Genomic DNA, 18,696 nt, shown 5'->3' with positions numbered 1-18,696 from the left:
CTGTCATCTTTTCCTTTCCCACTATGAGCATACTTAGGAACCTTTCCTACTGAAATAAATGTCCTTTCCATTCAAAAATACCATTCTGTACAAGTCAGAGATGTGTCTTACGAATATATACTAGATGAAATTATTTCTACCACTGAATACTTGCAACTCTTTTCTCCTTGTAGGCAAAAAACAATTTAGAACCTAAAAAATATAGTTATTCCTTATACTTGATAACTATCAATTATGGAAACAGTGGGCAGTTTTCTTACCTGTTGTTTATTGCCTTTTCTAGTTAACATGACAAATGGCATTGTATCTGCAGACTCTGCCTCTCCTTCTCCACCACCAAGTGGGGGCCCTTTCCTCAGCTGACTTTTGAGATGCAAGGGAATAGCAACATCAAGTTGGTGCACCTTAACAGATTCGCCACTTCGTTGCTTAAAGACAGAAATGAAAAAATATAAATAATGCAAGGCACACTGATATATGTCAATATAAAAATGCAAACAATTCATTCAGTGTTATATTTCTTCAAACACAATCATTAGAGTCTGAGTAATCTTTGTGAAATGCAGATGAAACCACTGGCCCCCAAACCTTTAACCCGTGAAGAACTGTGACTTGGCTCCTGGTTATCACTCCAGCCCCTCCATGCCAAATACTCAATGTTGTTGCTTCTACTAAATTTCCCTGTTCCTCTAATGTACTGTGCCCTTTCATTCATAATCACAGCATACACCTTCCCTCATAATTTTCGTATGTCATAACTGCCTGTTTGTCTGTTGAGTCTCCCCCCAAGACTGGTGGGTTTCATCACTGTATATGCCCTTTTCCTGAGTGTTCTATAGTGATGCTTTACACACAGCAAGTACTAAATTCAAATTTACAAATAAATGGAATCTATTAATGCTCAGATTAAGTTCCTATTTGTTAATATCAATTATTTTTAATATTTACACTAGATTTATCAACCAATTTATTTAAACAAATCTTCACTGAAGACTTAGTGTGGTAGGCTTGGAGATATTAATAGAACAGTCTCTACTCTCAAAGAACTCATTAATTAAATATGATTCATCCAAGTTATATAATCTGTGCTGGAGATGGAGTTGACTGATTGGGAATGGATAGGTGCTGAGATGTCACAAAAAGTTGAATAAAAATGGGACATTTGACAACATTAAAGACCTCATACGACTTCTTCTGAGCAGATGGGATATAGAGGAAATTTAGGCACCGAAAAAACAGGTACAAAAGTAAGGATATGAAACAGCACAGTGCCGTTTAGGGAACTCCAAATAAACCTCTATGTCTGATGAATGGAGCACAAATGAGGAAAAAGCTAAATATGATTATTAAAAGCTAAGCGGGTAATGCTGAAAGGCCATGAAGGTTTTCAAATGGCTTTACTACAATTTAAATAGTCTTTTAATAAAGGCTCAATATTTGCAAGAGACTTGCAAATCAAGCAAAATGATAATAAAGACTATTGTTTTTTTATTTCTAAGTTCTAATTTGTTAGATTTTCTTGAAGTTCTCCTAGGTCAGTGGTCGGCAAACTCATTAATTAGTCAACAGAGCCAAATATCAACAGTACAACGACTGAAATTTCTTTTGAGAGCCAAATTTTTTAAACTTAAACTTCTTCTAATGCCACTTCTTCAAAATAGACTTGCCCAGGGCGTGGTATTTTGTGGAAGAGCCACACTCAAGGGGCCAAAGAGCCGCATGTGGCTCTCGAGCCGCAGTTTGCCGACCACTGTCCTAGGTTCATAAGATTTATAAACTTTTTTACTTAAAATTTGAAAGGATCATGTTAGATGAATCTTGATTTGTAAATTATCTATAAACTAGAGGCCCTGTGCATGAAAATCCATGCACTCGGGAGGGGATGGTGTGTCTCAGCCCAGTCTGCACGCTCTCACAATCCGGGACCCCTCAGATAGGGTCCAGTCCCATCGCAGCATGGCTCTGGTTCCCCAGGCCTGCGGGGCGGGGCGTGGGGGGCAGCCGGGGCCCACAGATCCCTCCCACTGCCACACGTGGGCGGCCGGGACCCAGGACTGACTCCCACCACGGGTGGCTGAGACCCAGGACTGACTTCCGCCACAGGCAGCTGGAACCGTAGCCTGGTGTTCGGTCGTCCATCTGGACGTTTAGATTGTGATGGACCCTGAGTCTATATATTAGGATTACACATTGGGGTTCCTGAGGGCTCAACTCTGAATCTGCATCTCTCTACTACTCTCCACACTTTACACCTGAGTGATTCATTCATTGCCATGGCTTTAAATATGCTCTCACAATCACTCCATTTATGTTTCTCTTCTGATCTCCAGACATCTCCATAGGCTTCTCAAACTTACCATGGCCAAGTGGAATGCCTGCTCACTCTGCCCTTGTTGACTGTCAGAGAGACTAGCAAGTGGCCCAAGCTAAAAAAAAACTGAGTGTCATCCTTGAATCCCCATCCCCTACACCACTATCCAATCAAGCACCAAATAAATCTAGCTCAAATCCAGACTTCTCTCCAGGTGCCCTGGCACTATCAAACAGATGACCATCATGTCACACACCACAACAGCTTCCCTGATCAGTTTCCCTGCTTTTAGTTTGTCGAAGGCACCTCCATATAGGGCTAGACCACTCCAAAGGTGTCCCATTCAATAATCCATTCTTATGCTGTGCCACCCTTCCACAGATTGACGATGTTCCATTAATACTGACCTTCTGGTTCTTTTCTGCCTCAGGAACTTCAACAAATCATTCCCTTATTTCACCTACATGACTCCATTTTACCTTTCTTTTCTAAAAGTCATGATCTCAGCCCTAGCCGGTTTGGCTCAGTAGATAGAGCGTCAGCCTGTACTGAAGGGTCCCAGGCTCGATCCCCAGTAGGGGGCATGCAGGAGGCAGCTGATCAATGATTCTCTCTCATCATTGATGGTTCTATCTCTCCCTCTCCCTTCCTCTCTGAAATCAATAGAAATATATTTTTTAAAAGAAAATATCCTATAAATAACCAATAAAATTATTTTAAAAAAATAGAAGTCATGATCTCAGAGATGCCTTCCCCGATTATCTTATCTAAAGAAGGCCCTTTCCCTTACTTTCTACCAAAACACTGTTCTTTTAATTCTTGAATATTTATCACAATTTGAAAGTATGTGTTTGTTTAGTTGTTAAATATCTGCCTTGCCCATAAAACTACATTCTAAGAGTAGAAAGCAGGTCTGTTTTTTTTTTTTTTACGTACTACTTTATAGTAAACCTGTTGCTGCACAGTGTTAAGCACACAGTAGGTGCTCAATAAATACTTGCTAGACAAATGAATAAGTAAGTGGCTTCTGACTCATGTAAGACAGGAAAAGTTACTTTATAAAGTAAATTGTTTTATTATCTTATCACATGGAGTATCCTATATAATAAAGAGGTAATATGCAAATTAACCCTCACAAGATGGCTGTCTACGACCAGGCTGGCAGGGGGATTAATGAGGGATGACCAAATGATTGAACAAGCAGACTGCTTGGGGCAACCAGGTCGGCAGGGGGGTTAGTGAAGGACAACCAAATGACTGAACAAGCAGGCTGTGTGGGGTGATCAGGCCAGCGGGGGGGGCTGTGAGAGGCGACCAGGCCTGCAGGGGAGGCAGTTGGAGGCAATCAGGCCGACATGGGGGGCAGTAAGAGGTGACCAGGCCGGCGGGGGGGGAGGGGAGCAGTTAGGGGCAACCAGGCCGGCAGAGGGGGGGCAGCTGGGGGCGATTAGGCTGGCAGGGGGGGCAGTGAGGGTGATTAGGCTGGCGGGGGGCACTAGGCCGGCGGGGGGGCAGTAAGGGGTGACCAGGCCGGTGGGGGGAGGGGGGCAGTTAGGAGCAACCAGGCAGGCAGGGAGGGGGCAGTTGGGGGTGACCTGGCCAGCAGTGGGGGGGCAGTTAGGGGCGACCAGGCAAGCAGGCAGGTGAGCGATTAGAAGCCTGCGGTCCAGGATTGTGAGAGGAATGTCCGACTGCCGTTTAGGCCCGATCCCCGGGATCGGGTCTAAACCAGCAGTCGGACATCCCCCAAGGGGTCCCGGACTGGAGAGGGTGCAAGCTAGGCTGAGAGGACCCCCCACCCGTGCATGAATTTCGTGCACCGGGCCTCTAGATTATAATGATTGTTTTATTTGATTTGTGCTCCTAAGTGACATGAATAAGATTTATTTAATAAATTAAGAGCTTTCTAGATATATGAACAAATTTTTATATAGGTAGCAAGAAGCAAATTGGCCTACTATACCTTTAATAGTAATTTGTACATTATCATAACTTTCAGCCTTAGTAGCATCAATATAAGTAAAATCCATTACTTTTTCTCTAAAGGATTATTCCCCACCAATATACAGACTCTAATATTTTTTTCCTAATATCTTTAATCTCAATAATAATCCTCCTCTTTTAACTCTGGCCTTCTTTAGCTACCTCCCCATTTCTCTTCCCTTTCTAGTAAAACTCCTTAAGAGTTAGCTACATCTGTTAGCCATCATTTTCACCTCGTCCCTTCTCATTTTCCATTAAACCCACCCCAAGTAGCTTTCATCCCACCAGTCCAACAAAGGCACTCTTGTCAAGTCACTAAAGTGTTTAACAACAGCTAGTATGTATAGGGCTCAACAGTCTATGAGATTTCAACTCTATAGGAAAACATAATTACTCTAAATTACTGGCATAATGGAGCTTTTTCTAAAATCCAGTGTATTAATGTCATGAATACATTAAACAATTAACACTTCTTTAAGCATCAAATAACTAATATTCCTCTAAATATTTGTTATTCAAATTATATATCAAACTTAGGAATTTACAAAAGTTGTTACAATGAAATTACTCTATTCCAAGTCTTATATTTACTACATTTATTCCCACACCATCTTAAAGGTACGAATCAGAACATGAAATCCAAGTACTGGCAGCTGCAAACTGTACAAATAAGGAAAATGCTGCAGAGGCAAATGTTTAGATAGTAGAGCCCTTCCTATTAACCAGAACTGAATGTGCTGCAATGTTTTATATTGATAAGATATTTTGAACTAGAACAACATTTCATACCTGAAGATTTTCTAACATCATTTTATCCAGAGCTTGAATGAAGTCCTCATCTTCTACACAAGGTACATGCTTAAGTCCACCTCCTTTGATCATCACCTCCTTATTAAAACAAAACAAAAATAAGAAATCAGACCAGAAATTGTAACATTAATGTTTTATATAACAAAGACTTTTGTATTGATAACTTGTTTAATATACTTAAGGAATGCATGAGTAAAATATATAACATTATTAAATATTAAAAGAACTTGTTAAAGAAAAGTATTTAAAAAAACAAACTGAAAATAAACACCTAAAGAAAGTTTTCAATAAATATAAGAAATAAACTGAAATATTATGAAAGTGTTGCACAATTTGAAGAAGCAAATTTTCAGCCATACATACAGTATTTTCTTCATCAGTTTCATTCTCCTTATTTGAATCTGTAAGATAATCTGTATTCTCTTCCTCTTCTTCCTCTCCTTCTTCCTCATCATTATCAGAACCCTCCTAAAATTTAACATTAGATGATTAAAACATTTTGAAAGGCTTATTACATTTTACATGCCTTAAAATGATTTTGAAACGTCTGTATAATTGTTTATTATTCCCAAATGTAGGGCAAAGTCAGCGGGAAACAGTTACTACATACCAGCAGCTGAAATCCCATTTCACTATCTTCCACTGATCTAATAATACAAAGATCCTTTGTAGAATCTCTTCCATGAATTCCACAAAGAATGGGTTTCCTGAACCTTGTGTATTTTTCTCCTCCCTAACTAACTTAAGAGCCTGAATTTGTCATAATTGGTTTTTAATATCCATCCAATTCTGCAAAGAAAAGCAATAATTCATTTTAACATCATTACCAGTTGAAAGCAGTGACTCAATTTTATAAAGCACTACACTGTATAAAAGCATCTCAGTTTGGAAGGTGCTCTCACATACTTCATTTTGTTTTTGTTTTACCCAATTCTAAAGAAGGAAGGATAAGCTTTACTGTCCCCATTTTTATACGTGAAAAACCCAAGGCTCAGAAAAGTTTAAATAACACTTCTAAATTATCATACTCTCCTAAATGCTTTAAGCACCCAAGAAACACACACACACAAAAAATACACCTTAATATTAACCTTAATAATTATAAATTTATGCTTATACTAAAACAAATGAAAAAGTGCTAATTCCAAGGTTTAAATTTTATTTTCATTATTTTTTATTCTTATGCATCCTGCTTTTTATTTTTTTTAACTTTCTAATTTAAGTATATATAATAGAGACAGAATACTTAATGAACCCTTAGTTATGCATTTCACAACTGAACAACTATTTGCTCATGATCAGTTTCTAGTTTCTTCCATACCCCTAACATTCCCCAGTCTACCTCCAGATGATGAAGCAAATCTCAGACATTCTATTATTTTAGCTGAAACTTTTAAAACCTAAGCAGGTTTAGAAGTAAAAAGGAAAGGATTAAAACTATTAGCTTAACCTATATAAAAAATGACATTTTGGTAGGTCCAAATGGTAGAAGATCAATTTCATATGGTTTAGCCTAATAGAGTCATAAAAACAACAGGGCATGTTATCATAGTGCATGATGAATTTCAGATTTCATATACCATTATATCTGAGAGAAAAAAAGCAAAGTTCATTAATATGTAGTCAGTAAATTTTTTTTATAAAACCCACAGGTTAAAAGTTCATATTCAAAAGTGAGATTAAGATACATAGGAGAACAACATTTTACTTCAAATTGCTTACTAAATAAAAATCCTAACCATCACCGAAACCGGTTTGGCTCAGTGGATAGAGCGTCGGCCTGCGGACTGAAAGGACCCGGGTTCGATTCCGGTCAAGGGCATGTACCTTGGTTGCGGGCACATCCTCAGTGGGAGGTGTGCAGGAGGCAGCTAATAGATGTTTCTCTCTCATCGATGTTTCTAGCTCTCTATCCCTCTCCCTTCCTCTCTGTGAAATATCAATAAAAAAAAAAAAATCCTAACCATAATAATACATGTCCATAGACTGTACAACACCAAGAATGAACCCTAATGTAAACTAAAGACTTTGGGTGGTAATGATGTGTCAATATAGGTTCATCAATGTGCGAAATGTACCACTCTGGTGAAGATTGAAGGAAGAGGCTGTGCATGTATGGGATACTGCATGGAGTACATAGGAAGTCTCCTTACCTACCCCTCAATTTTGCTATAAATCTAAAACTACTCTAAAAAGATAAGTCTTAATAAAAACAGCCCAGCTGGTGTGGCTCAGTGGTTGAGCATCGACCTATGAACTAGAAGGTCACAGTTCAATTCCTGGTCAGGCCACATGCCTGGGTTGTGGGCTTGATCCTCAGTGTGGCAGTTGATCAATGATTCTCTCTCATCATTGATGTTTCTATCTATCTCTCCTTCTCCCTTCCTCTCTGATTAAATAATAATAATAAAAATAATCCTATGATCAGTATTTACTTCTTTAAAAACCCTTAATTAATCCAGAGATTTTATATCAGAGATACTATTAATTACATCCTATATAATAAAGAGGTAATATACAAATTAACCCTCACGCCCTCACAAGATGGTTGCCTATGACCAGGCTGGCAGAGGGGTTAGTGAGGGACAACCAAACGACTGAACGAGCAGGCTGTGTGGGGCGACCAGGCCGGCAGGGGGGTTAGTGAGGGATGACCAAACGACTGAACAGCAGGCTGCGTGGGGGTGGGGGGGCGGTGTGAGGGGCGGCCAGGCTGGCAGAGGGGGGCAATTGGGGGAGACCAGGCCAGCGGGGGGAAGGGGGGGAAGGGGCAGTTAGGGGTGACCAGTGACCAGGCCGGCAGGGGGGGGGGGGGTGGGCAGTAAGGGGTGACCAGGCCGGCGGGGATGGGGGTGGGGGCGCAGTTAGGAACAACCAGGTTGGCAGGGAGGGGGCAGTTGGGGGTGACCTGGCCTGCAGCGCGAGGCAGTGAGGGGCGATCAGGCCAGCAAGGGCGGGGGCGGGGGGGCAGTTAGGGGCGACCAGGCAGGCAGGCAGGCGAGCAATTATGAGCCAGCCGTCCCAGATTGGAGAGGGTGCAGGCTGGGCTGAGGGGACCCCCTCTCCCCCGTTCATGAATTTCGTGCACCAGGCCTCTAGTTTATTATAATACAACTGAGGGGTAGATTTTATTTTATAAAGGAAATTTTTGCTCATATAGTCAAAATACTCTAGTACAAATGTACCTATTTGCTATAAATAAAAGTCATCACCTCTTCTTCTGGTTCATTTACTTCACTTTCATTTCCAGATTGTTCTTCTGTTTCAGCTCCTCCTTCTTCTTCTTCTTCATCCTCTTCAAGATTTTCTCCTTCTGTCATAGAATCTTTTGAATCTTTGTCATTTACTAGGCCTTGCAGTGAGAAGAAAGTAGAAAAATACATTTTAAAAAGATAAAGGCAAGTTTTCAATACCACTTTATTTAAAAGTATGTATTAAGAAAATTCAATAGCCATTTTTTTTCAAAACAACAGTAAAATAGGAACAGAATTTAAAACTATCTTGATAAACATTTTAAAAATTAAACAGAACTTCATTTCAGCTGATATATTTCTTAGTCACCCCTTTTCTAGGGCTTCAAACTGTTTATCTCAGTCTCAAAAAAAAACAAAAGCAAAATGTAGCAGCACATAAGATGCCACCTCAGCCATATAAAATGTACCTCGATTCCACTTACTTTTTCCGTTCCACATTTTAATCAAATATTTCAAGAATCTCTAAAAACTCAGATATAAAATTGTCACTTTAATGGAGAAATCACATTTGACGATCTATTTGAATGTCTGCAAATTAAGACTAAGGAAAGGCAAAGCAATATGGTGACACACCTAGCAGCTGTTTCACCACAGAACTTAGTTTTTTCGTTCAGTAACAGCATTCTCCTCCTGAGGGAACTCCCTGGCTTGAATTTGCTTCTACCTCCCCATGTTCATCCACATTTTACTATCTACTCAATTCCTCTTATCATCTGAATGCCAAACTACCTCTCTACTTTCAAGAGGCACATAATATGGCTTCATCGGATCTCTTTCCCATTGTTTCTCCCATTATAGCCTTCTGCTATAGTGAGGTCAGATTCTTGTCATTAAAAAGCACACTACCTTGCAATCTTGCTCATCAATCCTCTTCTCAATATAAAATCCATTACTTTCCCCCCTACTTGCTTTTACAGCACTTGGAGAGTTTCTCAGAGCACTTTACATTTAAGAATATATGTACTATGTAATATTTTTTAAAATTTCAGAAGTGTTACATTAAATTAGAAGATCCTTAAAAACAAAGAACTTCTTTTATACGTACGTTCAAAACTTATCAGAGGCCATATATTGATAAATACACAGTAGGTGTTTAGTAAATAGTTGTTTACTCACAGAATCTTAGCCAATTAGCACAGAAAGAATGATGTGATTTAACCCTTTCATTTTATGAGGAATACTGAAGCCCAGAGTTTTAATAACCCAACCAATAAAAGTAAAAAAATTACTCCGATGTCCTAAGTCTAAGCAATTAATTAAACACTGACAAAGCCCGGCCATTGTGGCTCAGTGATTGAGCATGGACCTATGAACCAGGAGGTCATGGTTCAATTCCCAGTCAAGGCACATGCTCGATTGCTGGGTCAATCCCCAGTAGAATCTGTGCAGGAGGCAGCCAATCAATGATTCTCTCTCATCATTGAGGTTTCTAGCTCTCACTCACTCTCCCTTCCTTTCTGAAATCAATTTAAAAAATAATTTTTTAAAAAAAGCAGAAAAATATAGAAGTACAGTGTGATTAAAGTAGATACATTCAAGTTTGGAAATTTAAAAAAAAAAATTGAGAAGATGGATGAAGCTCAGTGAGATCTACTTTACATGAAAAATAATACTCAGATTTAAATTCCATTTAACTTAAATATTTTCTACCTAGTACTTTTTAGTTTTCATAGAAAGAAATAGACTTTATATGTAAATTTTATTTGTTTATAGGGACATGAAGAAGCAAAATATTGGAAAAGTTATCAGGGACAAAAGTTATCAGGACTGTATAAAGCTAAGCATTCTCAATAAAAATATCACAGTGGTGATAAACTCACATACCATCACACACTTGTTATATCCATTTAAAACAGGCATCCTCAAACTACAGCCCGCAGGCCACATGCGGCCCGCCAAGGACATTTATCCGCCAAGGACATTTATCTGGCCCGCCGGGTGCCGCTGCCTGTCCTGCTTAGCAGCTGACTCGTCCTGGGCCCGCAGTGCGCATAGGAATTTGTTCATAGTTTTTTTTTTAAACTATAGTCTGGCCCTCCAACGGTCTGAGGAACAGTGAACTGGCCCCCTGTTTAAAAAGTTTGAGGACCCCTGATTTAAAATGTGTCATGGGAAGAACTATATTGTGTAAGTCTTTGTTTTGATAGCCACACTTCTAATTTGTAAGGAAAATACATCATACTATTTAATAACATTTTTATTTTCATTGCAAGTTAGTTTCAAAAACAATTTATAAATATTATATTCTGCATTTGCTAAACTATGTAATGGTCCAGTTGCTGAACCATAAGTCACTACAATCTAAAGTAAACAATGTAGATTAAAATGTATATATAAAAAACAGAGATGACAAAATGCAAACTCTAGACAGTAAAATATTTAAATGTGTGTCAGAATTAAGTGTACTTGGAGATAGAAAACAAATACTGTCCTCTTAAATTTGAGCTGCTTGGTGCCTCCATTTTCATGCTCATAACAGAGATGGTAATAAACTATAGTACTTCCTTTCAGATTGTGTTTTAATTTACATTTCTCTGTTTACTAGACATGCTGAGCATTTCCCCCATATACTTAACATGTCAGAAAGAGCAGAGTTGACTTGATTGCTTAACCTAGTATTTTGATTTGGGCTTTACTTAAAACTCTTGTCAAAAATCAGTAGCATTATCTTCCTCTATCATTCTGACAATCAGGCAGTACTCAATAAAAACACCAACTCTTCCCTGCTCTCCCTTATTTGATTATGCCCTGTTCATTTTTCTATTGGGGTATTCTATTTTATTACCAATTTACCTGTGTTCTTTATGTAAGTGCTAACAACCTAGCAAGAAAACTATTTTCATATTAATTTTTTATTGTATACTAGTGGCCGATCAAGCCCCACCTCTTTGATCAGGCCCAGAGATAGGCCTGGAGATGCTGACTGGCATAGAAACCGACCAATCAGAACCAAATCTGGGTGAAGTGCCAAGAGCCAATGGCTGCCTAGGAGGTGGAGCTTTTGACACTGACTGGCATAGAAACTGACCAATCAGAACCTAATCTGAGTGAACTGCGAAGGCAGAACTCTCTGGTTCCGAGGTGTCTCACCTGAGAACTGCAGCTGCCACGTCATTGCAGCTCGGCAGCTCCTTTGTTGAGCGTCTGCCCCCTGGTGGTCAGTGCGTGTCATATGTACCAGCTGGTCGGGTGGTTGGATACTTAGCCTTTTATATATATAGATGTTTTAAAAACCTAAATCTATACGTATGCTTTCTTCTATCATTTTAAATTTGAGAAAATTAACTTCAGAAAATATTTGATAATCAGATCTATTTTTAACTTTGAAAAAGTAAATATTTAACTCTTTAATCCATACCTAGAGTTTGGTGATATAAGATGTGGCTCTCTATCAATTTTCCTCCCAAATGCTCACCTGTTACCCTCATCCTATCTTTAACATTCCTGGCTCACCATAAATTATTGTTCTGTATTTAACTGGAAAACTTCTGGGCCTTTTATCTATCCTACTTATTTTATTTCTAATTTATGAAATACACTCTTTAAATTTATAATATAATTTATTCTATGGCTTTCCTATTTTACTTTTATTTTCCTCTTTTTTGTTTAATTTATTATAATACTAGTTAGAACTTCCAAACCAGAATTAAACAATATTGCTTATTACCATCTTAATTTTGTTCTTAAATTTAAAGAGAATGTCCTTGCCAATAATTCCGTCTATACTAAGAAATCAAGATGCACAAGAAAAATAACTCAAGTGTGTTATTTATAGTGGTGCAAAATTTGAAATAATCTAAGTGTCAACAGGAATTAAACAAAGTATGGTACATTTATAAGAAGAAATATAGCCAGTTTTTAAAAAATATAATAAAGATTTAGAGAAATACTTCTTGTAAGGAAGAAATTTCATAATGTATTATGTGGGGGAAATCCACTTACAAAACTGAATAAACATGAGGAAAAAATTTAAATAAAAGAAAATATATCAAAATGTTAATACATATTTATCCTTTAAGTATGGAGTATCAGTGATTTTTGACTTCTTGGTATTTTTCAAAATTTCTGCCATGAACATATATTACTTTTAATAATATTAAAAATTATTTAAAACTAACATTAAGCATAATAATAAGAGAAATTTTTAGTGTTTTCCCATTAACTATTATGCTAGAATTTTGTTGCTATAAAACTGAGATAATGAATTTGCTAAGTGCTTGAACCAAAAAAACTAGCAAAGGCTCTTGATACTGTATTATCTTCTGGATTTAATTAACAGGAAATAGATTTAATGTAGATTTATTCCTGTAGCTCTTCTTCCTGATACTTAGACTGTTTAAAACAGAATTAAATTGGGACAACTCCATAGCATAATTTCCAGTTGCAACCATCTTTAGAGTTTCACTTACAAACGTTGACCTATTTTTCCCGTTCCATATTCTAAACAGACTCCTCAGGAGAGTCTGAAGTCCTTTAATTTAACCTTCAGTCAATAAAGGATAAAACACATTGCTCTCTTTACTGCTACCAAACTGGGTGTCAAACTAGTATTCCCTCATGCCCACTATACAGAGCATCATTCATAAAGGTCTTTGAGAAACAAGACTAAGACTCAACTATTTCAAAGCATAAAAAGTAAATGAAATAAATAGATAAATAAGCACTTTGCTTAAAATGATAATTTTATACAACTACAAGTCTAAAAAGGAAAAGAAAGTAGATAATTTGGGACAAAGTACAAAAAGATGCACATATGTCTTTATGGGTTGAGTAGTAAGAAAAGTTAATAGTTGCATAATCAGAAGCACCTTTAAAATTAATGCTCACATAGGTAACAGCAATCATATTCTCCAAAAGAGGGTTTACCTATGGAAAAAGAAACCCTACTAATATGCTGGATGTAATATAAAAAAATAGTTTTAGAGGGGAAAAAGTACCAAATGCTTTCACCATGAAAAGTAGTTTATCAGATATGCAATGTAGTAAATTTATACAATTAATATAATTGGTAAAGGTAAGAATCTCCTAATGACAGACTTATAGGTCCCAAGTGCTAGCAGGAAATAAAATACTAGCTTAACAGCCTCAAAACATGTCACTTTAAAATGACTAAAATGAAACCTGCTAACAACTATCTGCAAGTAAATCAGAGTAGTAGGTTACATGTTCCAGTTATTTCCACTGACAAAGTTAGTTAGCTCTTACAGTCCCTCGTGAGAGTTATTAAAGAGCTAACTCCTACTCAGCCAGTGTGGGTCAGTAGTTGAACATCCACCCATGAACCCACAGGTCCTCAGTTCTATTCCTGGTCAGAGCACATGCCGGCTTGTGGGCTGGATCCCCAGTAGGGGGCATGCAGGAGGCAGCCAACTGAGTTTCTCATTGATATTTCTACCTCTCTCCCATCCTCTCTCTTTAAAATCAGTAAGCATGTTGTTGTTTTTTAAAGAGCTACCTCTTCTTCTACAACAATCTCAAAAGGACACAGAGAAAGTAAATAGACCAATTCTCCTGTAGCACATTTCTCACATTTTCTCCAGTCCTTAGAAATAGAGACAACTCTCCCAGTGAATAAGGTCTGAAATTCTGTAGGGTAGTTCCAAACTTCTAACAGGTATTCCCCTTCTATAGTTTCTAGCCTACAATGTCTTAAGAAATAATGCTTGTTACAATTACATACTGTATTGTAAGAGGTGCTCTAATTAAAATTAGATTTTATATTAGCAACCAAAAATTCTAAAATTAAGAGAGGCCAACAGGATTGTATTTATTCATCACTACCACTGGCTTCAATTCTTACATAAGTATTTACCTCCAATTTGGGATTATTTAATGAAATAAAAAAATGTCACCCATATGTCTTACCTAATATTATGTAACACTCAATATAAAACTGAAAAGTATACAAAGGTAAACTCTGATAACATTATAAAGCAAATTCTAAAAACAATCTGCCAAATATCACCTTCATTGTCTCTCTGTAATTAATTGCTTACCTAGTTTTATTAAGAATTCTCGTTCCAAGTCTTGTACCTGCCTGATGGATTCTTCCAGAGAATTACAAAGTTTGATCTTTGGTCTTAGCAGTTCTAGTGTATCACTGATCATGTAATCTATGTCAATAGGAAATGGATGATCTTTTGTCCAAACCTCCAAACTTTTCTTCCACCAAACATAACGCTGATGACAAATAAAAAATAAATTTAGCTATAAAATATTAATAACAAAAATATTTTAAATAATAATCTGTAATGTGATGTTAACTAACTATAACAACTAAGCTAAAAAGTTGTACAAGACACCTACCATTTTCATTAATGGTCGACAGCAATGACCCTAATTCCAATTATTTCCCTCCATCTACAGTTTCTAAGCCATTTGGTGCCTTGAATCTAAATATTGTTTTATTATAATTGTCATAATCTTTTTAAAGACAAGGAAAAATTGTGAATAAAATACCAAATGAATTTTCAGATAATGAAACAAGTCAGAAACCCCACTCCCAAACTGGGTTTAAATGTTAAGTTTACAAAAACCACCAGATAAATGTTCATTTTCCCTATAATACCTGCTTTGATTTTTAAAAAGGTCAATTAAAGTATCTAAATGTATGGGTGTTTTAAATATAAAAATTAATCAACAATCATTTATTGAACACCTACTGTGTATATGGCACTGTTTGGATATTTTCCCTCTCTTCTCCTACCCTGGGTCCCTCGTTCTGTTTCATACTTTGTAAAGTTAACAATAATTGAAGTGCACAACCCAGGAATTTACTTATGTATAAACAGGTAATCCTCTGGGTGCTTCACTCTTCTTCCCCAGTTTGTTCTAGTTCCTTGCTACTCAAAATTGCAGACCTCAACTGGAGCTTGTTAGAAATGCATAATCTCAAGTCCCCACCCCAGACCAATTTAATAATAATCTGCATTTTAATACTATTCCCAGGTAATGTGTATGCACATTAAAGTTTAGAAGCACTGCTATGGGTGATCCTTTCTACGTGGCCTTCCAATACATAACTGTTCACTCTATATTCTAGGCAGAACACACTGACCTCATCACCAGACCTCACTTCTTACTCCATCCCCTCAGGTTTAATCCTGCTGCATATTTCTGCTGCCTGTTAATCAATGTGGAAAATGCCTCTCTCTTTGTCTCTTGGATATTTTGGGATAGCTCTTTTCTCTCCACCTGGGATGTCAGATTAAATGCAAATAAGGATTCTCTTCTGAAAGAGATTCTACTTTGGATGCTGACAATTACAGATAACACTGCAGCAAAACTGGATTTCAATATAGCCAGTCTCCAACCTAAGACAGTCCTTAGAGACAAAGGATTCTGATTCTCAAATGTGCAATCCCCTTCCTCATAGTAGGATAAAGTTAATAAACTGCTCTTCCCCAAGAACATTTACCCTCCCCCCTTAACACCAGCCATTATGTAGATGTTATTTTTTATACCTCCAGTTTTAGTTTTAAATATATTTTCTTCATCAATGGATGAATGAAAACAATACTAGAAATAGAGATCATATAGACTTTAATGGTACTATTGATACCTTCTTTCAATAACATCTGGACAATTCAACAGTGAATTGTTCACCCTACTCAGTATTTTATGGGAAATAGTGATTGGGTTCCAAACAACCAACCTACAAAGTTAACTTCTGGAACAGCTACTTTAAAGGAATTGTAGAAACATCTCCGTTTTTGTACCTGAATTCAATTTATACTATACTTGCTCTAAATCATAAGCTTACATAATTAACTAAAATTAAGATATGAAAAGCACAACTCAAGAGTTTCTTCCTGTGTTAAAAACATTTTTCCCAGAGTGACAGTTTTTCTTTAAAAAAAAAAAAAGTTAATCATTTAAAAATAAGAATTTTAGATGTAAAACCAAAACACAGATGAGTGATAAAAATGTATATATAAAAATCACAAGTTTTTTAATTCATAAGTTACTGTACCAAATATAATTCATAAATTACCATTCCCAATTTATAAAGTATACCAAAATAACTTTCAAAATTAACAGTCAATCATATGAAAGTTACAATGCAATTAGAATGTTTATATGATAAAATTCATCAATTTTTTTAAATCTCTAAAGCAGCCGAAACCGGTTTGGCTCAGTGGATAGAGCGTCGGCCTGCGGACTGAAGGGTCCCGAGTTCGATTCCGGTCAAGGGCATGTACCTTCGTTGCGGGCACATCCCCAGTGGGAGGTGTGCAGGAGGCAGCTGATCGATGTTTCTCTCTCATCGATGTTTCTAGCTCTCTATCCCTCTCCGTAAAATATCAATAAAATATATTTTTAAAAAAATCTCTAAAGCATCCCTGCAGGAAGAATAAATCAAATTTAGTCTAATTATGAACATATCTCATATGTGATATGTGAATGCTATAATGTTTCTGCTTGAATATTTTTGTAACACAACCAATGTATTAAATGGTGTCAAACTGCATATTTCAGCTTATATACCTGAAAATATACAAGGAAGCAATCAAGTTTTCGTTTACTGGAACCTCTGTCAAAGTACTGGCCACAAGTATCCAAAATAGTACACACTAGTCTAATTCTGAAAAGGTGCTCAGGAGGGTCCAGTGAACTTGGAGAGCCATCAGGATTAACACCAAATGAAGTAAAAGAATAAAGAGTTCTAAAAATAACAGCTGATTCCACCATGCGGTAATTATAAAGTTCCCCTAAGAACTTGGCACTGCTGATACGTCTCTGATTAAATTTAGGTTGATTAACCTAAAAGAAAAAAAACAACAAGATTTGCATTAAAGAATAGTAATGTGGTTGAAAAGAGGCAAAATTCCCCTCTGTCACTTGACAGTATCAATTACTGAAGAAACACTAAACAGAGAAAAATGAACGGGTTCTTTGCTTCTTTTCTAATAAGATGGTCACTTGTGAGTATCTTTTTCTCTCTTTAGGAAATGGGTATCTAAAAAACGTTAAAAAAAAAGTTGCCCTGATTGGTGTAGTTCAGTTGATCCCATGCACAAAAGGGTGGCAGGTTTGATTCCTGGTTGGGGCACATGTGGAAGGCAGCCAATCAATGTTATTCAAATAAATATTTTTTAAAGTTTAATAAAAAATATGTTAAATATTAAACTTATTAAGCTATCATTAAGTGAATTGATTTGATAGTCTATTAAACAATTAAGATGTAATTCTCCCTTATCAGCCCCATATAACTTATTTTCTCTATAATCCATGAATTAACAATAAGCCTACAAAAAAAAAAGGGATCTGCTTACAGGAAATTTTACCAAATGATTAAAATTCTTATAATTAATAAATTTATTTTCCCAATAGTAACCCAGAAATAATAAAAATGTACTATATTCTTCCCAAATAAGCTTAACTGTACTTGAGAAAAAGAGGCAAAATAAACCCCAGGGTTAGCCTGAGAGAAGCATAGTAAATCTAGTACAGCAGGGTTTAAGAAACCACTAATTCTGAAGAGATAACAGTAAAAGATACCATATAGATAAAAGAAGGTCTTCAAATTATTTTTCAATAATAGAATTTAAAAGTTATTTAAATTCTTCCAAAACTCCAATTTGACAACTTTAAAGAAAGTCTATGTTACCTCCATTCCTAATCGAATATCTTCTAAAACTCCATCCACAACATGGATTCCAACATCCTCTTGGTAGAGCACTAGTCCTGCTAAGAGGTTTGCCACACAATGAATACTATTATATTTCACATTCCAGATGTTTATCATACAACAAATAACATAATCTTTCACTTCTTGGTCCTGCCAGGGCAACTTTCGCATCTGTCTCAAAACCTAAACAAAGAGAATTTTGTTTAAATTACTAGACAAGTATATAATCCAATATACCCAATAGTATAGATATGGTATTATGATTATGCAGATAAAGACTTTTGAAATGGGAAATACTTCAGAGATCCTCTATCAGCTTTTTCAAGGTAGGATTAAACATGAGATTTTTCTAATTATTGACAAAAGGTATTCACATCTTTCCTCCATCTTTCTATAATGTCCCTATATTTCCTGAGTTTCTAGGTCTTCAATCAAGCTAACAGTATACACTCATACACTAAGGTCACTGAAAGAAATTCCCAAGATTCACCAAAAATAATGTTTCTTTTGTGCTTCATTTAATCTAAATAATCTTAGATACTTCTTTTATAAATCAAAAATTTCCAATAAATAAATAAACCCAAGGCAAATTGGTTAAAAGATCACTTAAAATGGAGACATAACATCAAGACTGACATTAGAGTGTCCTGTTTCCTCATATGTAAAAGGGGGGATAATAAAACCACTTACTAGTTTGTTGTAAGGAT

The 18,696-nt window shown here is 36.6% G+C and overlaps 1 protein-coding gene across 6 annotated transcripts in view; it reads right to left on the bottom strand.

Moving 5' to 3' along the window:
- UPF2 (UPF2 regulator of nonsense mediated mRNA decay) overlaps positions 1 to 18,696 on the bottom strand; it is a gene marked incomplete at its 3' end in the record, with an annotated part of 132,838 nt that overhangs the window by 27,765 nt on the left and 86,377 nt on the right. For 5 of the 6 annotated variants that reach the window (XM_080643569.1, XM_080643568.1, XM_080643570.1 and 2 more), the window contains exons 13-19: positions 17,969 to 18,172; positions 16,846 to 17,121; positions 14,355 to 14,538; positions 8,317 to 8,456; positions 5,468 to 5,572; positions 5,084 to 5,182; positions 261 to 428 (exon numbers count right to left, since the gene is read on the bottom strand). In XM_080643569.1, the coding sequence (XP_080499695.1) occupies positions 261 to 428; positions 5,084 to 5,182; positions 5,468 to 5,572; positions 8,317 to 8,456; positions 14,355 to 14,538; positions 16,846 to 17,121; positions 17,969 to 18,172 (1,176 nt within the window). The remainder of the gene's footprint in view (positions 1 to 260; positions 429 to 5,083; positions 5,183 to 5,467; positions 5,573 to 8,316; positions 8,457 to 14,354; positions 14,539 to 16,845; positions 17,122 to 17,968; positions 18,173 to 18,696) is intronic. The other variant, XM_080643573.1, reaches the window with a different exon arrangement.

The sequence above is a fragment of the Plecotus auritus genome (assembly GCF_963455305.1).
Source record: "Plecotus auritus genome assembly, chromosome: 1".
NCBI classification, from domain to species: Eukaryota; Metazoa; Chordata; class Mammalia; order Chiroptera; family Vespertilionidae; genus Plecotus; species Plecotus auritus.
Note: the sequence above shows the minus strand (reverse complement) of the source record. Positions and strands in the feature narration are given on the sequence as shown.